This window comes from Marmota monax, unplaced genomic scaffold, assembly GCF_021218885.2.
Source record: "Marmota monax isolate L192 unplaced genomic scaffold, Marmota_monax_Labrador192_F-V1.1 WCK01_AAM20220418_F8-fsc00030, whole genome shotgun sequence".
Taxonomy (NCBI): domain Eukaryota; kingdom Metazoa; phylum Chordata; class Mammalia; order Rodentia; family Sciuridae; genus Marmota; species Marmota monax.
This window is the reverse complement of record NW_026691988.1, coordinates 16,844,909-16,867,884: the sequence shown is the minus strand read 5'-3', so window position 1 is coordinate 16,867,884 and position 22,976 is coordinate 16,844,909. Positions and strand designations below refer to the sequence as shown.

General features: G+C 35.1%; 1 protein-coding gene across 3 annotated transcripts in view; it reads right to left on the bottom strand.

Moving 5' to 3' along the window:
- The window catches only part of Grm1 (glutamate metabotropic receptor 1), a 386,960-nt gene that overhangs the window by 98,250 nt on the left and 265,734 nt on the right, over positions 1-22,976 (bottom strand). For all 3 annotated transcript variants that reach the window (XM_058581872.1, XM_046448775.2, XM_046448784.2), the window contains one exon: positions 14,357-14,592. In XM_058581872.1, the coding sequence (XP_058437855.1) occupies positions 14,357-14,592 (236 nt within the window). The remainder of the gene's footprint in view (positions 1-14,356; positions 14,593-22,976) is intronic.

The window sequence follows — 22,976 nt, the reverse complement described above, 5'->3', positions numbered from 1 at the left end:
CCAGGATGCAGCTGCTACAGAGACCACACCTCTCCCCAGGTCCTCAAAGCTCCTGGATAGAGACTTGAGATGCAGAAAGGGGAAGATTGTTTCTTTGAATGTCCTAGCTCACTGGGCATTGAATTTTATTTTATTTTCAAATTCCTTTGAGTTCAATCTTCAGATCTAAATGGGAGAGAAGAATTTGTGAATTTGATATCAAGAAGTTTATTCAAATTTTGAGCATCTCTATATTGATGTTTTATTACTAGAATATCCTTAATGCTATCACTTATTCTCACTGCAGAGTCCTTAATACACTGTTGAACAATGTGACTAGGCATAATTTAGGATGAGAAATAGAATAGAAAGTTAATTATTTTTCATTTATTTGGGTTTTGCTTTTATTCTGCTACTGGGGATTGAACTTGAGGCCTCACACATGCTGGCAAGCAGGCTAACACCAAACTACACCCTCCAGTCCTAATTTTCGGGCTTGTAAGCAGTTACCTTCAAGTTGAAAATGTAGAGTTCTGACCCATCTTACATCCGACCACGGACAAAAATCTAGATGGCCTACCAGTGATACAAGGAGGAAACACAAAGGAACAGAGATTGAGACTAGGGAGAGTTGATTTTTTTTTAAAGTGGGTTAGGACCATCATGAAAGATGGCTTATCCCTTTCCTCAAAGGCCAAGACCACATACTTGCTTGGCTATAGGCTGATTGTGTAAGCCTAGTTGGGTCAAGAGAACATAAATTTGGAAAATGTTTGTGAGAGAATGCTTACTCTCCAATCCTAATGTTTTCTTACATATAAAAAGAACTCCACTAAGAGGAAAAGAAAGATGGGAGGGATGCTCATGAAAATTGAAGGGAGGTCAGTAGAAGAGAGAAAGGGACCAGGTTAGGAAGAAGGGAAGGGAAAGGGGAATTACTGCAGAGTGACATCAGCCAAATTACATTGTTATATTGTGTGCATGTACAAATATGTAACAATAAATCCCACCATTATGTACAACTATAATGGATAATTTTCTAAAATGAGAGGGGGAAAAAGGAGTTCCATTAGCTATAATTCTCACTTGTTCCTTCATATAAATAAATTTAAATGATAAATAACTTTTTAAAGAAAAAGAAAAAAAAAGTTTGTTTAAAGAAAATTAAAGCACATATCAGGTACCTTATGTTATACCATAGCTAACTTCGTGGAATACTTATTTTCTTTTCATTCAAGAACAACAACAAAAAATTATATTGTTGGAACTTTCGTAAATTCTTGTTATAAATAAAATTTGGAATTCAGGTATTAAGTCATGTACAAAACACATACATACATACAAAACACTTATATGTAAATATAAGCTTTTGGTTAATAGATAACTTGTACATTTTGCCACTATGTTATTAGCTAATATGGGCTATACCAAATAATCAGGACTTCTACACAGTACCTACAATTCAGTATCTTGATTTGACTATTATTTATTATTATTTATTCATAGCATTGTTTACAAATGTAATAATAGGTATATCCCAAAATACAATATCACTTTTGTTTATATTTTTCCTTTTCAATAAACTCATTTCCAATAGCTCTGTGTCCACTCTCTTAATGTATTTGTATCTCTTTAGAAATGGGGCCCTCAATTAGATTATACTTACAAACTATACAAGTCACTTATGACATAGCTGCTGTAGTTTAAAATGAGAAAATATAAATTTTATAATAAGAATTTTAAAATTAAATAAAACCAATATTAATTTTAAGAAAAGGTACTGTGACATAGGACATAATCAAAAAGAAACAGAAGATAAAATTTCAAAAGCTGAGAAAATATTTAGCCTTAAAGACAATAAAAATATATAAAAATTAAAATGAGGCACTAATTTTCACAGATTATTTTAGGAATTTAATAATGTATACTTCCTAATATCAATGTTCAAGCAATCCTTGGACAATCTTGTGAAGAACTTGAAGCAGAGACTAGAGAATCCTTAGCCATTTGCTACATGACAATGTTCCTCAATCTCTGAACACACAGAGCAGGAGAACTGTCACTTAAGACAGCATCATACAGCCAGACTGAGGTTATCTTATTGTTGAAATGTGATGTAAATAAATTACCTACAAAGGGAGGAAATGGGAATATGAGATTTTTCAACACCTTTTGTACCATGTCATAAGAATTTCTGTATCCTTGTTATTTTGCAAAACCTGCCTCTGCTGTAGAAAGGGTGATATTGGTCTCTCGTGCCCTGTGTGAAAAAGGAAACTCTATTACTGCTCATCAATGCCAATCATGTTAGGTTAAACCTGGAAAGTGGGACAGTTCCACAGAGAGAGGGTCATGATGTCAGACTATGTATGAACCCTTTCCTCGCTGTCTCTTAGGAAACAAAAACCTCCAGTTCTTAACCACAGTAGCAGACTTCACTAATGGAAGTATGAAGACTCTAATAAATGTATTTTGTTGATAAATCCTTGTGACAATATCTCTCTGACTTGGAATTCTGAATTTTGCATTCACTGCCTTAAACAATTAATTAATTGGAGCACAAGTAAAGAAGAAAATTTCTCTTCATCTTGGTCAAAAATTCCCCAAAGTATTTTGACACAGTAATTCTACCTGTTAAAACATTACTTGAGTTCAAAATTCTAAAATGTCTAACCACATATTATATATACATAAAGCTTACCATCTCTTAAATAAAAGGTAGTACTAATTCTGATTTGATAAATTGAAGGTCTACTTCCAAATATTAGGTCACCCTCTCCTGTGGTAGAGATTTCCCATCTTCACTGATGTATTGCTTGAGTATGGAACTTGAATTGATCAATGACATTTAAATGGAAGTAACATATATTTTAGCAGAAGTTTTAAACCCAGTGCTCATTGGCCATGCTTAGCTTTCCTTTGCCACAATTATTACATAGCATAGAAGACACAGAAGGGTTTTATAATGAATATACACTGGACATGTTGCATGAGTGAGAAATAATTATTTATTGCTCTAAGAACTTATATTAAGGATCATTTGTTTTGTAGTATATATTAGCCTATCCTGACTAGTACAGAAATTGGTACCTAAAAGTAGGGGCAGCAATGAAACATATAGAAAACGGCAGCAGATGGCAAGGATACTGCATCTAGGGTCTAAAGGACACACATCCATTATGCAGTGATAAAATGCTAATATTGTCACATGCCATAACTAGAAAGGCAGACATTTCATTAAATGAGCTTACATGTTTAGGCAAAGAGTTAGGAAAATTAAATGTTCAGATATAAAAAGTAAATTGATTCTTAAAGACCAAACTGTGAAGATTTCTGCTTTAGAAAGAAAGAAAGAAAGAAAGAAAGAAAGAAAGAAAGAAAGAAAGAAAGAAAGAAAGAAAGAAATTTCAGATTCATAGCAAATGATCAAGAAAAAACTCATATTCTTTTGTTAAAATCTTGGGAAAAATTAGTTTGGCACCCATAAATCTTCCAGATGAAGAAAATGGTTAAAAATGAAGAAGGTACGACTGTGGCTTCCCCTTATATATCTGCTAGGCTCCTAAAATTAAGTCCTGAAGGAGAGGATTATCTAAAAAAAGAATTGTAGGCATTGTTATTGGCACATGTTGTGACTGATCAACTAGTTAAAAAATAAATTACACAATTTGAAAGAGTTTTTCTAGGAAAGCTAAAAACATATCAGCCTAGATTAAAAGTGACTATGGAAATTTAAAATACTCCTTGGGCCCCCAACAATTTGGGGCCAGGAAGCAGAGAATGGAGGTCACTTGGTCCCCCCAAAAATCAGTCCTTAATGCCCCATCTGAAGAGGCCAAAGAGATGAGATGAGAAAGAAGAGACCTTCCTAAGATTGAATGCAAAGGTGAACACTTCCTCAACTACACAGATGGTTTAACTTTCATAGAAACACAATAAAAATGACCTTTTACCTCTGTTACCAAAGACTTATATCCTACACTCCCAGTATCAGTTAACAGGGGCAGGACTGTAGCAGAAGAGTTAGAGAAGATAATCCCTTGTTCTGCCTAGGTATTTAGTGTGGTTGAAAAAATAATGAATAACGGTCCCACAAAGATAACCACATCCTAGTTCCTGAACTTGTAGATAAACTAAGTTACACAGTAAAAGAGGCTTTGAAATATAATTAATCTTCCCTTGAGATGGTGAGGTTATTCTTGATCCTCAAGGTGGGCACAATTTCATCATTAGTCCTTAAAAGTAGAGAACCTTCCCTGGTCATGATCAGAAGAATGTGGTTGAGGAAGAACGGTCAAGCTGATGCAGTATTCCTGGGTTGGTATATGAAGGGAGCGGGCCATGATCCAAGGAATGTAGGTGACTGTGGAAGTTCAAAACAGCATAGAAGCAGATTCTCTTTTAGGGCCTTCATAAAAGAATGTGGGTCTCTGACACTCTTACCTTAGCTCAGGGAGACCCTCATCAGACTCCTAGACTACAGAACTGTAGCATAATAAATGTGTATTGTTTAAGCTACTGAGTTTATAGTAATTTATTATAGCAGCAATAGAAAATTAATACATCTAGTAACTATCCAATCTGGATATAAAGAAATATAGTATTTGGCCATGACTTACTGGTTTCAGAATACCAATGCTTTAATGCAAAACAAACCTACCAATAAAAAATAAAATAAAGCAAGCACAAGAGAATGATTGAGCACCAGGAATTACTAAACTCTCTTTAGCTGTCTCCAATGCCATATCCAGAGCCAAAACATTAGCAAGCTCCCAATTTGGACAGTGATAGATGATTCCAAATTTGAATTTTTTAAAAAAGTGCTAAATGGCTCATAAATTTTAAGTATAATTTTTTTCTGTCCTTAAAATAAATGTTTGGACTTACTCCAAGGATTCTGATTCAATTGGTATATTGTAGGACCAAGACTGATATAGAAAAGTGCTTTCTGAAAAGCTTTCCTGATGATTTTGATAAGCCAGCTCAAGACCTATGCTTTAAAAGACAAGATTCTATTCTCAGCAATTCAGATTTGGGACTATTAATTTAGCTGAAAAGATCAAATAATAGTATTAAACTGGTTGACACATTAGATACAGATCTATTTGAGGCAAATCTGCATGGATTCAATTTACTGGCATTTCTGACAGATTTTAAATATTTGTCACCATGTAATTCCTGTGGATACCCACCAAACCTATAAAGATTTATGTTGTAACAGTGTTGTGTACTAACCAATGACATTCCAGAGAAAGATGGGTTAGTAAATAATTAAAGTGGTCCCATCATTGTATGACATGACATTGACTTAAACCCAAGTGATTATAACATATTCAAGACTATGTCACAGAGCTCTTTGGTGTGGGTTTAACAGACAGCCCCTGGATATAAAGTATGACTCTGGGTACATTAGTGTGGTATGGAGACACAGGAACTACATTGTTAGTGTTACTGATGAGTTGAGTAGACAGGGTCATGCTCTATCCATGTGAGGTTGGTTTTCAGGAAAAGCAGCCTCTAAAGAATTTACCACTAGGGCATCTACTCAGCCAGTTCTTTAGTCATGGCAACATTGACTATATAGTTTCAATAGCTATTATGACTGACAACTTGGCTCCAAATATGGACATAAAATATTCCCTTCATCTTAATTATCACCTCCAAGTAGCAGAAGTAATGTAACATTAGAGCAAACTCCTCAAGAAGCAATCCAGAAGTCTCATTATCTCTTGAATTCTAATAAGCCCTGGATTTTTTCTGTTTGATTCCATTACAAAGCTGCCTTCTCAACTGTGTATCTCCATAATGAACAGGACTAAAGGGGGATAAAGGAAGTTAAACACACACCTACCACATGATCCAGACATTCTATGCCTGGGAATTAGGCCAAGAGAAATAAAGTATGTATCTATGCTTGTACATGGAGGTTATATTTGTAATAACCCCAAACTGGAAACAACCAATACCCAAATAAATAAACATATGATGTATACAAATAACAGAACATTAATTGGCAATTAACTGGAATTAACTGTTAATATATGCAATAAAATGATGAATCTCAAAATAATTGTGTGAATAAAGGAAAGCAGGCAAAAAAGAGTACAGAATACATAATACCATTTATATTAAAAATTCAGAAATTGCAAATAAACTATAGTTTCAGAAAGCCAATAACTGATTTTGTGGGGATGCAGATAAATTGTGATAGAGGAGAAGGGTTTTCAATGAGACACAAAGGAATTTTGGGCATGATAAGTTTATTATCTTAATTGTGTAATTTCTTGGTCATATACCTGTGTCAAAACTTACCAAACAGTGCATTTTAAGTGTGTGAAATTCATTGTATTCCAATTATCCCTCACTAAAGCTATAAAAAAAAAACAGGAAAAGAATAGTGGGCCAGACCCCAACTCTATTTGATCATACTCCTTGTGACAAAAAAAAAAAAACTGTTCCTACTTTTGATAGCCAGAATTATGACTTTACTTAGTGTGAATTTCCAGACATGAAATGCAAAAGTGTTCTCTTGCTGAGAAGCAATACAACTTATATGATGTAGATTAACCCCATATGTAGTCCACTGAGACAATCTAAAATATAACAGCCACTCATGACAGGGTGAAATGTTTATGAAGAATAGCCACAGGTTTTTTTTTTTTATTTTGTTTTTGTTTGTTTGTTTTAGGTACCAGGGACTGAACTTAAGGGCACTTAACCATTGAGCCACATCCCTGGCCCTTTTTATTTTGAGACAGGATCCCACTAGGTTGCTTACAGCTCTGATAAGTCGCTTAGGCTAGCTTCAAACCTGAAATCCTCCTGCCTTAGCCTTCCAAGTTGCTGGGATTACAGGCATGAGCCACCACACCCAGCAGCCACAGATTTTAAGCATTAGAAATGCCAACTCTCAAATTTGCTCAGAAGGCAGACTAGACTATATGAGGTAGCAGTCAACTTTACAAATATGCAAATTATTTAGTAAGGAGAATTATTATCCAATTTTTAAAAAATCTATTAATGGATTGGACCAAATTCTAATAATAATTGTAGTATATGAACCTTTAGCTAATCTTTAGATAATTGTTTACAGATTAAAACTATATAATTACCCAGTAATATATAACTATAAATTAATGGTTTCTATTAAAAGATAACAACAGGGCTAGGGTTGTGGCTCAGCGGTGGAGCGATTGCCTTGCACATTCGAGACCTGGGTTCAATCCTCAGCACCACATAAAAATAATTAAGTGAAATAAAGTTATTGTGTCCAACTAACTACAAAATAAATACCTTAAAAAAAGATAAAACAGTGACCATTCACTGTAGTGAGTGTTCAATGACTCAAATAATTTTTCTTTTTGTACTTCAAATTTGTATAGGCTTATTACTATGCATCATTTAAGTGCTTTGGAAACATAACCAAGATGTATATAAAGTAAAAGAACATAGGGCTGGAGATGTAGCTCAGTATTAGAGCACTTACTTGCCTAATATTCATGAGGCTCTGGGTTCCATTCCCACTACAGAAAAAAGAAAAGAAAGAAGGAAAAACTCATGCCCTTGCATCAACTTTTATGCCTTTTTGGGTGATAAAACATGTACATATTTTTCTAAAGTCTTCTAATATTAAAAATGACATGGAATAAAGAACTATCCAAAAAGGCTAGTGAGTACTTGCCTGCTTTTTATGAAAATCACTCCTTCTTATCTTCAGCAGCAAATACTTAGAAATCACCAAGCAAGTTGCAGCCTTGGCTCATTCCAATAAGACTAAATCAATTTCCAGCTGTTATAGTAAGGATATTCAACAAATTGCTCAAAACACTAACTTGTGAATTAGAGCCAAATAACCAAAATAACAATCAAACTTGCATTTATGGAATTAGTAAAGTAGAACACAGCATGGAGCAACTACCTACAATAACAGAAATCCACATCTGTGCAATACAATACAACATGGTAGTTACTAGGTACAGGTAGCTGTTGAACTGTGGCTTGTAAAAGAAGAAATGAAAAATTGCTTTCATTTATTTTTTGTTAATTTAAATTTAAATATAAATAGATACATGTGGGTAGTGGCTGCATCTGACAGCACCAACCAAAAGTGTTAATAAGAAACAGGCAGAGCAACATCGAGCTTATTGTATGCGTATTTTTGAAGCTTCATGTATATGTGATAGCAATATTTGTCTAGGAAAATATAATGCCCAGATGTAACTCAAGGTAAGATCACTTTTATTCTTCCAAGTACACTTCTGAAACATGGTTCCATAAGGCAACTTAGACCAGCATTGGACAAGTACATATGCTGCTTGGTTTTGAGGGTGTTGGGTCAGCTATGACTGTGTCCCAATTTTCAGCACTTCCTCTATGCACATAAAAATTCATAAGTAGAATATTTTCACTGCCTTGGGCGGGGGGGGGTTTAAATCTTCTTCATTACTAAATCTATGGAAATGTTTGGTTTGTTCCATGAGGTCTGGGATGCAATATTGTACCATTCCTCTTAGGAAAGGAAAAGATTGAGTATTTCAGCACACCAAGATAAGACATTATATTCCTTTGTTTAATAAGAAATGATTATTCCATGTAAGAGTCTTGGATTGCAAGGCTAGAGAGACCTTGTATTAGTTACCTACTATCATAACAAAGCTACATAACAAACCAGCCTCAAGGTTTAGTGGTAAATAACAAGAATTTGCTTAGTCCATGAATCTCGGAGTCACCTGGGAAGGTCTGCTGCTCTGAGTTGGACATGACTCATTTCATCTGGGTGCACACATGCGTCAGTAGTCAGGTAGTACATTGGCTTGAGACTGGCTGATCTAGGACATCCTCAACCTAGAGGTCATTCTCTTTCTGATCCATGTTATTTCCATCTTCTGGGGGTTAACTCGGGTTTTTTCATATTGCTCAGAAAGGGTTTCAAGAATGAGAACGGGAGTAGCTCAAACCTCTGGGGCTCTAGACTTGGAGTTAATAATGCCTTATAATGTCAGTTGAGATATTCAAGGTCGAGAACAAAATCCTATCTCTTAATGAGGGGAGACACAAAGCCATATTTCAAAGAGCATAGGTACAGGGAGGGGTGGACAAATGTGGCATTTTCCCCAAACCTCAATTAATAGTGTCGACTTCCTGGTAAAGTTAAATTATATCCTCAGGAGTGCATATTGGCATTTGAACCAAACATCCAAGGTGGGAATAAAATAAGTATTACACTCAGACTCAATGAGCTTAATTAAAATCTATCTCAATTTATAGACCATCTCAGTCTGGATCAAACTGTAATGGGCTCCTCTTATCTGGCCTTATGTAATAGGTTACTTCATACATACTTTAGAATGTTCATAAAAATTGGAAAACTAATAATAAGGAAAAGTTATTAATATAATCAGTACCTGTCTAAAATTATGAATGGTTTTCTCCAAGCTACTAGAATAAGATTCTCCTTGCTTGAAAGTCTTGAAAGTGTATCTTCCCAGATATATAATTCTGTTTTCTGCTACTATGACAGAATACTATAAACTGGGTAAGTTGTAAACAGTAGAAGTTTGGGTCATGGTTCTGGAGGCTGGGAAGTTCAATATCTGGGGTTCCATCTGGGGATCATCCTTTATGCTGCATCATCCCTTGGAGTGAGGTAGAAGGGCAAATGGAACCAGGAGACAGAGAGAATGGGGGTCAAAATTAAGTTCTTTCTTGGGGAGTTCATCCCTGTGAAAATGGCATTCATTCATTCATGAAGACTTTCAAAAGTCCTAATCATCTCTTATAAGTTCAATCTCCTAATATCATCATAATAGCAATTAAATTTTAACATGAGATTTAGAGGGGACATTCCCACCACAGTGCCAGACTAGCTGTCATTATCTTACTAGTCATGATTCTTTGGTGAGCATTACATACATCAGCCAAATTCTTTCATTATGTCTTGGACAATGGCCAAATACAATATGCTAGCTGTAAAAAGCATTGTGCCCATCTGCTTCCAGTTGGTACAGAGCATAAGGGGAGAAAACAAAATTTGGTTGCAAATTCAGTAGGTTGTGGGAAAAAAGCTGATAAGAACATAGTGAACCCAATAAATTTATATAGTTAATATACAACTAGCCACAGCAAATATTAATATGACTATGGAACAAGACAATTGCAATACAAGCTTGCTAAGGAAACCCAAACTTATCATGCTCTTAGACCAATAATTACATATTTATGAATCTATTAAAAGGGAACAATCCCAAAATAGCACCAACAACCATGAAAACTGTGCCATATTCACTGTTTCTTAATAAGGAAAATTGGAAGTGTCCTAAATATTCAACAATATAAGGCTTGCTAAGTAATTATAGTTTTTCATTGGATAGAACACTGTAGGGTTATTAAAATTGTGGTTATAAAGCCATGCAGCAACTTCAAAAATATGTGAAATACAATCCTAAAGGAAAAAATAAGGTAGAATTACATGCACACTGTCATTACAACTACACAAACAAATGGGAAGAATGCTGAGTTTCATGCAGAGCTAGTAGGAGTTGCCTTAGAACTCCTTATTTTCAAAAGCCTTAGAAATGTTCATATCTTTGATTGAACTTCTGGTAACTTAACACAACTTCTGGACATATAACTTAAGAAAATTACCAAAAATGAAAAAGAAAGGTTTACAAAGAAAAAAATTTTACCACATGCCAAAGCATCTTTCTTTAAAATTTGTGAAAAACTCAAAACAACCAAATGTATAGGAAGAATAAAATGGTTAAATGAATTTATCTTGGTGGACATACTGGCATATGCCTGTAATCCCAGTGACTCAAGAGGCTGAGACACTGGGATTTGAGGTCAGTCCCAACAATTTAGGGAGGCCCTAAAGAGCTTACCTGTCTCAAAATAAGAAATATAAAGGGCTAGGTGTGTATCTTAGTAGTCCAGCATATTCAGGTTCAACTTCTAGTACCAAAAAAAATAAAATAAAAATAAAAAGTTGCATCTTAACAGTATGCAAAGTATTATGCATTCATTAAGAATGAAAGAGTTTAATGACAAAGAGAAATTCATAACTTCATAAGAAAAAAGCAATATGAATTTTTTAAAAAGCAATATGTAAAATATTAGCTACACAATTTAAAACTATATAGAGAAAAATGAAACGAATGGTGGTTAGATAAGAACAATTTTTTAAAGCTCTTCATCTTTCTCATGCACTACTATGTTTATAAGTTGCACAAGATGAGCATCAAAAGCAAGTATTACTCTGAAAGTCAAAAAATTAAAAAAAAAACTAATAGGAAAGAAAATAAAAGTAAATATCAGTATTTACACTTACTATGTGCAAGGATAACTGACTAAGGGTTATATGATTATCTGTCTAGTTTCTACATGATGGAATGTAATTATATTAAACTTATAACTTCAAAACCCATAGTTTTTATGAGGTAATCTATGCTAGACTTCCCTTTCCAATAAGACATGATTCTATTATTACTCTTTTACATTTATGTAAGTCCAGAAGGGCCCCCACACCCATGGGTTTCACTCTGCAGATTCAACTGGTCTTAGACTGAAAATATATATTTTTAAATTATCTATACTGAACATGTCCACATATTTTCCTAGTCACTATCCCCTAAACAATGCAATATAACAACTGTTTATGTAGAATTTGCAATACATTAGGTATTTAATGTAATTTAGAGATTTGATTTAAAGTATACTGGAGGATGTGGATATATTATATACAAATATTATTCCATTTTATACAAGGGAAATGAGCATCCTTGAATTTGGGTATTTGAGTGCCCCATAACAAATCTCATAGATATCAAGGGACAAGTGAGTGGCTTATAGATTGCAAAATTCTTCACTAGTATTATTTCACTGCAAAGTAATTCATTGCCATTATTTCATTCACTTCTCACAGCACCTGTGTGAGGTAGATATTGTTATCTACATGTTACACTTGTAAAACCTGAGTCTCAGAGGTTAAGTGAAGTTGTCCAAGTTATGTGAGAAATTCATAACTGAACAGTATTGTACCCAGTTCTTGTGCGGCCCAACACTATACTCTATCAGCTTCTAAGGGATCTTTATAATGATTCACATCAGGAACAATAAGCCCTGTGCCATTGCAAACATGATCTAAATCTCTTAAGCATTAAATAACTTACTAAAAGAGTGACTTTGATTTGCTTTGTAACTACTCTTTTCACTGTCTTCACAATTATTACATCTTTCGAAGTTAGTCTTTGATGTTTCGGTTAGTGCTTTCCCCAACACATCTCCAATCCCTTGATATACTCGACTAATTAAACAGTGATGTGGATTTTGCGTGAAGCACTTTTTAATTAGCCACAGTGATTCCCAAATTACTCAGTCTTGATGCGGGACCCTTAATATTCAAACTGGCAATTTAGTGCATATAAACTCTTTATTTAAATAGTGACATCTGAGATTAAGCTCAACAAAGGCTTCTATGGAAACTAACAGCAATATCAAAACTTTCCAAAACATCAGAAGTGTAAAAATGAATGACATAAAAAATAGCTATCGATATTCTGAAAAGTTAATTTCACTCCTCTCACTAATTTCCCTAAATGTGCCTGCATATTCATAACAAGACTCAGGAATTAATTTGCTATGAGAGAATCCTAAGTGGGTAAGAATAACACTGGAAGTGAAAGTTCATGTTGTTTGTCAATAATATTGAAGCTGATATCATAGAAATACAGAGGTTAAAGCTGAAAAGCAATATAAGTTTACATGAATGAATACAAACAGATAATATAGATAAAACTGCCAAAATTTTAGAATCTCTGCAGGAGAAAAAAATCAATATATTTTGTGAATTGGTTCCTAATGGAAATTTAAATAAGACTTCTGCCTTCCTTTGAACTAAGAACATAGGGAAACATTTTCTAAACTTGACACCAGAATGAAATGCAAACATAAACATGTTTATGAAATGTTGCAATTGCTCTTTAAAATAGCTTTGAGATTCAAGCACAATGTAAGAACAATTCATGAGTTTTGCAAGCTGTTAATTCCTGCTGTGAATGTTAATCAAATTCCAGCTTTAACCTTGACATTTACATGAGCCCTGACAATTGAAAACCCAAAATATTAGTGTACATGCCTACAGAGGTCAAATTTTTTTTAATGAGGGCTCAAGTCATAAAACGTTTTCTAAAACTCCTTACATAAAGACATCCAAGCATGTTTAATATGTGTACTGATGGAAAAGTGACATAGACCACTAAAAAGTCTCAAATTTAACACGCCCCAAACCAACCTCCTGGTTTTTCCCCAGCCTGCTCTTCCCTAAGTGTTGAAGTCTCAATGATGACACCAGCTCTCCAGGTTCTCAAACCAGTCATTCTTGACAATTCTGTCAGCAAATCCCCTCAGGTCTTATTCAAAATAAACTGAGCACTGAACACCTGTCTCCATCTTCTTGCTACTACTGTGATGCAATTCCCCAGTCTCACACCTCCCTACCAGCTATGGGCCCTTGCTTCTGTATCCCCTGGCTCCAGCAACCTGATCCCTTACTGTTCTCCTAAACCAAGGGTAGACTTCACAACCCACCATCATGAGAAGATCATCATGCTATGCTACCAATCCAGTATGGATGACTGGCTTTGAATGGTACCATGAGAGACCTTAGATGTCTATGTCTATTGCACAGACAATAGTGAAAAAGAACAGGGACAACAATGTCCCCATGCAGTAATGATAATGCTTATAAAAGTTAAGTGTTAAGTAGTTTGGGCTAATGTATTTCTATGGAAAAGGAGCATGCTGTGGAGTTCAGCAGGCCCCTGAAAACCTTGGGATAATGTGCTATCCTTTCCTGGCATGCATGAGCAGTGCCCAGAAAATACCTCTCCAACCAGGAGCCATCCTCTGGTCGACGGATGAGGTTACAATTTCTTGGCTCCTATGTCCATAAACATCATGTTGGTGGTATAGAATATGATGATATGGGTATTAAGCAAGTCATAAAGGCGGGGGGGGGGGGAGGATCAAACCAGTGTTGCTTACTGATCTCTGTGGTAGTATCTCCTAAGTACACATGCAATAAATCTTCCCCCTGGCTCAAGTGCTAGAAATCCAATTTCTTAGTTGGCTTTTCATTTATTTAGGCTAACTCTTCTTATCAGTTGCTCTCTGATACATCAAAGCAGTCTTCCCAGAATACAGGACCATGAATCCCTGGGGGTTATACATGCTTACTTTGTTCTAGCTATTATTGTAGTGAGATAGCCCTTCTGTCTTTGGATCTCCAGCACTGGTACTTTCTATTCTCACTCAACAGCCTGTAATGGAGTTGAAGGAGATGACCAAAGCTCTGTAGTGTTATTCGGTAAACACGAGTTACCTGTACAGATTCTTTTAAAGTTGGGATTTTCCAGAAGGTGTCCTGGTAGGCGGCACTGGAACCGATGTTGCCAGAATTCAGGGAACCAGGGATTCCTCGTATTAGTGTCCAGCCTCAGTTTCAGGAAATAATCATCAAATGACCTGACCTCCGGAGACTGCAGCTTTATCGTGATTCCCCCGTTGGCTTCCACCTCATAACCTTCAATGACTTCATCTCTGTCTGCCCATCCATCACTAAAAATGCAGGGATCAGGGTGGGGAGAGAAAAAGACAAACGTCTCACAAATAGAGCTCAGAGTTATGTACTAATGAAGAAATCCAGACAAGGCTAAAGTCTATTTTCGGTTAGCATTACTACCCATCAATGATTCTCTCTTTGGCAGAAAGTTGTAAAAATAAAATATTCTATTTATTTTTTCTTCACAGTACTGAAGTCATCATGATGATGATGGTAGAAATAATTACAACAGCTAAAGTTCCTTGAGCATTCACTAGTCATCAAATTTTGGGCTCTTCACTTTATTGAGATGGAAAATATTCAGCAACTAGCTGAGGTCTTCCTGGATCAGGTAATCTGGCTTCCATGTCCTGTACTCCTTACCACTAAATCACAGAGCCTATCAGTCACTGCCCAGATCAGAGAAAAATATAACTGAGGCACTTGGGACCTCACAGTAAGAGCTCAGCAAGCTTGCAACATTGTGGACAAGATCATTATGTGAACTGTACTAGAAAACTGATTTATCTCTGAAACATACCAATCATGGTTTTGATTCCTGGGACATTTTTTTTCAATCTTGTCTGCCAGAGAAGTGACCAGATTTTTTTTTCCTAATGCTCTCTCAAAATAATAGCTTTAATGAAAAACAATCTCACCCTCAAGTGTAAAAAGAATCCATCTTCTCACCATATGGGGGCTCACTGACATTTGATTAAGTGGGTTAGAATTTTTTAAACATGCTTACCTTCTAAAATATTCACATCTACCATGGGTTATGTAGGCCCAGTTTAATTCAGGTGTTTATGTGAGCCAGCCATAAGAGGGCATCAAGGAAAAATTGTACTACACAGAATTGAATAGGCCAATGTGGCTTTATTCAAGATTGTTACAATATGTAATGGGTAGTGGAAAATAACCCATCGTCTCTGTCAGAGTGTCTTATTTGCTTCTCATAGAGCAGGGAACTGGGCCAAATATATTTGACTGACCGTAGCTCACCCCTTGTTACATGAGCTCAGTTGGGATAACTGTGTTTTCTCCCTTGCTGAGCTAATTGATGCACTTCCTCTCTAGATTCTTCCCCACAAACTACACATGAGTCATATTTCCAACAGGTCCAGGGTTATAGGAGATGTGTGTTGGTGGCGATGGATTCCTTCAGAAAGTGATGTCTGCTCTGAGATGTAAAGGGGTCAGCATAGCTCAGGTAAAGAGAAGAAGAAGGACTGGCATCAAGCTTCCTGGTAGATGAACACAGAAAAAAGATCACAGGACATTTAAGGGGTTTGGAAGTAGTCAGCTGAGCTGGATCACAGAGAAGTGCTGAATGAGATGGGGGTGGGCACATAAATCCCAACCTAGACACAATTAGCCTGAGGACCTTGGGAAGTTCTTGAAGTTTGTAAAGCCTGTTCTTCAACAAGAGTTCTTAGCTCTCCCCCTTCATGGTAAGTGACCTGAATATAGTTTAAGTGGGTCCTTTGCTCATGATCACTGAAAATGATGGCCAGTCAAACTGATCAGAAAGATTGACTCCTTCATCTATTTGCTCAAATCTACTGAGTGGCCCAACCTTGATTGATTATTTACTTTTACACTTATTGATATTTACTAACAACTTCTCCAGCGATATGGAGACTTGAGCCATAGTTCATGTCATGTTCAAAAGAAGGGTAAAAATAAAACTAGTTAGCCTTTTAAGAAATTCTGCCTCTGAGTAAAATTTGAAATCAAAATGACTTGTAACATGAAGAAAATAATTATTTTTTTGACATAAAGGTTAGACTTGAAGTGTTTCTCTCCAAGGTTTAATATTATAAGAGATTGGTTTAGAGTCTGTACCAGAAACTCAAGATCTCACGATTTTGAAAAGTATATGAAATGAACGTTCTATGATGTGTCTGCACTTTTTTGAGTCAAGCTCAATTCTATAAAGTCAAATGTCATGTCAATGCTAGAAGCAGAGAAAAGTGTGACCTCCTGCCCTTGAGCCCACCAACACAGAAGGGCACATTCTAGGGTGAAAGCTTTGTGTTGCAGACCAATTGAAGCCATATATATGGCTTAGTGGGTAGGAGCCCAAAACCCCCTTCATCATTGATCAAAACCGGTCACCCTCATTGAAGATGACTCCCTTTCCGGAAGTTACAAGTGGTGCTAAATTTCAGAGTTCATGAAAATGAAAGAGAACCAGGGTATGATAGACAAATTATTCAAGTAGGAATACCTGGTGAATATCTTTTAAAGAGTGAGTGTGCTGAAGTTTTGTATGTGGTCTTGAATATACCACAGGTAAGGTGTAAGGAATGTGTACTGAAACAGCTGCTGAAAAACATCTATAGGGCTGGGGATGTGGCTCCAGTGTTAGTGCGCACACCTGGCATGCGCAGGGCGCTGGGTTCGATCCTCAGCACCACATAAAAATAAAATAAAGATGTTGTGTCCACCGAAAACTGAAAAATAAATATTAAAAAATTCTCTCTCTCTCTGTGTCTCTCTAAAAAAAAATCTATAAAGCAACCTTCCATTTTCATGCTTTTAAATTGTTTTTATCCATGTCTCTCTTGTCAAATGCACTTACGGAAAATTCTAAAGGATTTTTGCCGTTCAGTTGTCTTGGGTTTGGGGTGAGGATATTATTTTGGTGAATTATCTGTAAAATGCACTTTAAAACACAGAGCCATCAGCTCCCCTGCCTCCCTGTCTGGGGTCTTCCTTAGATGGTGGTGGTGGTGGCATGGATTGTGCTCAGCCTTAGAGGACTCCTGGGTCGCCCCCTTGGAGGGTTAGGAGTGGAAGCTGCTGTGCTGGGTAGTGACACAGCCTCAGTGCTGGACTCTGAGGCACATTCACAGCCTCTGGCAGCTTCTGCCACTCCATCCGTTTCCCAATTATGAGTTCCTTTCCCTAGCTGGCGCCTAGAAATAAAGCTGCATATTGTGGAGGAACAGGGTGACTCTGTAACAGAAAGCTAAAGTGTTTCTCACTAGTACACAACAATCCTTATTTCTTATCCCTGTGACAACATTTTAATACAATTCTTCAAAAGGTTGTTCTTTTCTTCCCATCAGATCTTGGTTCTCTTTCCTATACCGTTTGTCATTCCAAACTTGGATATGACTTCCTCTACAAATAAATTCTGATGCCAATAACAGGAAAATACTATTTTTACTTCTACCAATCATAATTTGACAGGATGCATGCTATTCTTACAGAATATCAGTTAAAATAATTTAATTAGCAAATGGACAGTAAAAAAAAAGAAATACAAGAATGTTGATTTTTTTAAATGTGCAAAAACATTTTAGAAACCCCATTTCTATTTGATTGAAATAATTATGATCTAGATACTAAAATAATTTTTATTTAAAATGTCATGAGGTCCAGGAATTATGTATAACAATGACTTTAAATTTTTAAAATTATTTTAATTTCTCAATTATTTAAAACTACTCCAGAGATTAACATATAATCGGGAAAAGAAGAAAAGCATGAAGCAATATCTTAAAGAACACATGTAAACTAGCACAATATTCTATAATATTTAGTGTGAACCATATTCATAAAGGTTAAGAAGATGTAGCAGCATCATGTAATTTAAATCAAGTGATGCCATTTGTGAGAAACTTTATGTAGGTGTCCAGCATTTTTTGATAATAATTTGAACAGGTTTTATTCCTTTGACATTTATCAGAACAATTTATTTACTCATTGAGAAATACATGAGATGAGCCCTCCAATTTTTGAGGTTACTGCCTGGAGATTTCTAAACCATGATGCAAGAAGGTAGGAAGGAACCCAGGAACAGCCCAGTGGATTTGCTAAGTTGACCTGCAAATGTGGCAAAGCCAAGGTGGCCAGAGGTCACAGGGAAAAATACTGGCAAGTACAGTGCTACAGAGAGAGAGACAGAATAGTCTGGAATATATCTCCCTCAACTACTGCTTAGTTTAATATTAGCAAGCTGATGCACATGATGAAATTACCTAAGGCTGAGAAAATAAGCCACCAAAATAATTAGAGGAACAGTGCCTGGAGGTGTCACAGTACTGCAAGTAGTAAATGTTCCCAGTGCCCCAGCAGAAAACTTCCTACTTCACGGGGAATTAAAGTATTAAGGAGGGTTTTGCCATAGTCAGAGAAAAACTTAGCCCTAGATTAAAGACTACCCTGATGCTCCCTAATAAAGCATTAAGAGAGATACAAAAGGATCAAAATAACTTACCAATTTCCAGAAATAGCTCAAGAATATTTTCAGACACAAAATATCCAACAACCAAAAAAGGTAAAATTAACAATGTCTGCCACCCAGTGAAAAATTACCCAGCACATGAATCCATGGGTGGAACGAGAAGGAAGGAGATATGTAAGTGACAATTTTAACAAACTCTCACACAGTAATGTGAATGGGGTAGAGGATTTTTAGAGTGATATGAACACAGAGGAGGATATTTTATATTGAGTGGTCAGAGGGGCAACTTTGAAGAGATAGCACTTAAGCTGAGATCTGAGTTGCATGAAGCCTGGCCATGTGAAGAGAGAAGGAGGACTGTAGGTAGCTAATAATAACATCTTAAGAGAGGAACAAGCATCTGTGGCTGAACATTACCGTTGTCACAGAAATCTAGGCTCAAATTGTTTGTATTCACCACAACAGATGGTATTTGAATAGATACTTGTATTATTTAGATGTGGTTTGGCTTCAAGATTCATATGTTGGGAGCTAGGTCCCCAGGGTGGCTGTTTGGAAGTGATCAAAAGAGATTTTGGCACCTGGTGTCTCATACATGCCCTCCTAACATGATGTGACACAGCCTCAAAACCATGATGTGAGATAGCCTCAAAAGGGTTTACACCAGAGCTGAGCCAATGTCAGCACAATGCACTTGAACTTCAAAAAATTGTGTGCTAAATAAACCTCTTTTGTTTATAAAGTTAGTCTGTCTCAAGTATTTTGCAATAGCAATGAAAAAATGAACAATTATAGATACTTTCCTGCTTTTTGTCTATCTACTGTATATTCAATATTTTCTAAGATATTTTAAATTTTTGAAGTATTTTTACAGTTTTTAAAAAGTCTTTGTTAGTAAATAAAGATGACATTTTCAAAAGAAGGTAATCTCATTTTGATAACCCAGATTAATGTGCATCTCTGAGAACAAAACTGGAGAATCAATGAGGCCACTGGGGCTTGAAGCAAGCTATAGCTCTCTTTCTTGTAGCCCATTTAGCAGACACTATTTCTATGTCATTATGACCCCCAGAAACACCTCAATATTCCAACACTTCACAAAGATATCCCAAGTGTCTTCCAGATAAAACTTTAAATCATGTTCTTAGAAAACTCCATGTGGCCCTAAAACCATCTTGTGTTATAACGAGATATTAGCTAGGGCTAGATCAAAACTGATTGATTTTGGAATTTAAATTCTGCAAGGTTTGAGTGGAATTTGAAGCTTTCACCTTTAGCTTCACTAAGCTCAAAAGTGAGCTCCAACTCATCACTAAAATTTCCATTACCATCCATTTTTAGTGTCCTGTAGTGGCTAAAATGAAACCCTGGGTTTGAGGGGTGGGCTCAGCTTGGAGACAGAAGCAAATGCACATTTTTGTGAAAGAAAAAAGACAAGTGTTCTTTGATGAAGAAGACATGTATTCTTCATAGAGAACAGATATAACTTCTACATATTCTTACCCTCAGATGACTTACTGTCACATGTGAATGGGGCACATAAGTATTCATGGGGGCAGGGAGGGTAGGTGTCAAGAGTAATTAAACAAATACCAACCAAAACAAAATGGAGGTTGTTATGTTAATGTAAGATAGAATTTATTTTCAGATATTACAATAATTTTCAGTCATTACTGGGAATTAAGAGTCAGTATATATGAGAGAAATAAAATTTGAAATTTATTTACAAAATAACACAGCATCAAGATATAAAGTAATTAATAAAATTCTCTCCCTCCTGTTTAAATTTCTCTTTGCAGTCTATCATACCAGTTGCCAAAGTTTTGGAGGGATTTTTTAAAAATCTAGCACAATTAATATGCTTGAGTAATGAGTATATGTACACTTTTATACTCAACAAAAAAGGGGGCATGTGAATATGTTTCATGGAATTCTTGGAAAATTTTTAAAATATCCTTGTTGGTAGACAAGTCTCAACATACTTCAAAAATTAATATTCAGCCCACATCTCAGAATCTATAAATTTTGAGTTTTAAATTATTGTTGTCATCTTCTAATATATTTGAAAACAAAAACTTAAATTTCTAATTAAACTTAGGTTAAACAAAAGTCACCATGAAAATTAAAATAGTATTAATTAAACATAAAAAGAAATACTAAATATTAAAATTTAAGATAAGCAGCTCATAGAGTTTTTTAAAAAAAGCTTAATTACCAAATCTGACTAAACAAGGGATATGATTTGGGTAGTATTTCTATATTAACAACACAATGCATTCCAATCCATGACCACTAAATACCCTTCCATTTATTTGTGCTTTTTTACTTTTTAAAATGGTGTTTTCAGTTTTCAGTGTACTTAGTCTTTCACCTCCTCAGTTAAATTTATTCTTAAGTATTATTTCTAGGAAGAGATGCTTTGTTAGTGAAACTTTTTTTAAATTTCATTTTAGGATTGTTCATTGCAAATGTGCAGTGACACAATTGATTTTTAATAATTTTTTTAGTTGTAGATGGATACATAACTTTATTTATTTATATACGCATTTTTATGTGGTGCTGAGGATCAAACCCAGGGCCTCATACAAGCACCTTGCCACTGAGCCATAATTGTAACCTGACACAATTGATTTTTGTAGGATGATTTTTCATGCAAAACTGAAGGTTTTCTTGGTCTGTTTATTAGATATAGGAACTTCTTTTTGTGGTTTATTTGGTATTTTCCATATACTGCATCATATCAGTTGTGAATAAAAATAGTTTCAGTTAGTTCCATCCCTCAGCTTTAGTACTTTTAACATATTTATCTTGTCTAATTGCTTTTTCTAAAACGTCTAACACCATAAATAATGCAGTGATAGCAGTTGGCATCAGTTTCTTTTTCCTGATATTAGAAGGAAAGCTTTAAGTCTTTTATATCTAAGCATGATGTTTCTGTGGGTTTTTCATGAATACCTTTTATCATATTAAATAAGTTTGCTTCTAATACCAGTTTTCTAAGTGTTTCTAAAATGAAAGTGTGTTGGCTTTTGTCAAGGCCTTCTCTGTTAAAATTGAGGTAATCATGTTATATTTTGCCTTTATTTTATTAATGTGGTATATTTATGTTGTTTCATTTTCTAATTGAACTGCCATACTTTATTGAGATAAATTCTACTTAGTCACGGTGTCTAATCCTTTTTGATATACTATTAAGTAAGTTTGCTAACAATGTATGAAGGATTTTTATATCTATACATGTAAGCAATAATGGTGTATATTTTCTATTTTTTTATAATATTTTGTCTGGCTTTGGTATCATGGCAATTCTGGTTTCATGGAATGAGTTAGGAAATGTTTATTTCTTGTCTGTCTTCAGAAAAATTTGCTATTGGTTTGTTCAAATTTTCTAGTTATTCATGTGTCACATTTAGTAATTTATATTTTCTGCCTTCAGAAAAAGTTGCTATTGGTTTGTTCAAATTTTCTAGTTATTCATATGTCACATTTAGTAATTTATATTTTTAGGAAATTTTCAATTTCAGCTAAGTTATATAATTCATTGGTAATGTTTCAATGCATGATAACATTAAATGAGAAAAACATATGAATATCTAACTGGATTTAGAAAAATCATTGCAAAAAGTTTAATATTTGTTCAAAATTGAAAACACACATACATACATACATGCTGACAGAAAATTGCATTAAGGATGCTGGATTAAATTATTAATAGTATCAGAAAAACCCAGAGAAAATCCCATACCTTAGTATATATGTACACTATGGCAAAGTAGTTTTACTCCTCATTATGCACTCAACAGAAATGTGTACATATGCACTCCTCAGACATGAACAAGAATGTGCACAGAATTAGTGTTTCTAACTATAGTTAACTCATGTTCATAAAGTAAAATGGTATTGCATTCACACAAGTGAATACAACAAAGTAATGAAAACAAACTATTCTATATGCAATAGCATGAATGAACCTTATAAGCATAGTGATGATCAAATAATACACACACAGAAAGTAAACTTTTGTATAATTCATATTATTCCAGCTGTATCACTTCTTAGTATTTATCCAAAAGAATTAAAGTCAGCATACTGTAGTAATGCATGCATACCCACATTTATAGAGGCGTAATTCACAATAGCCAAATTATGGAACCCACCTTCATGTCCATCAACAGATGAATGGATAAAGAAAAATTTATATATATA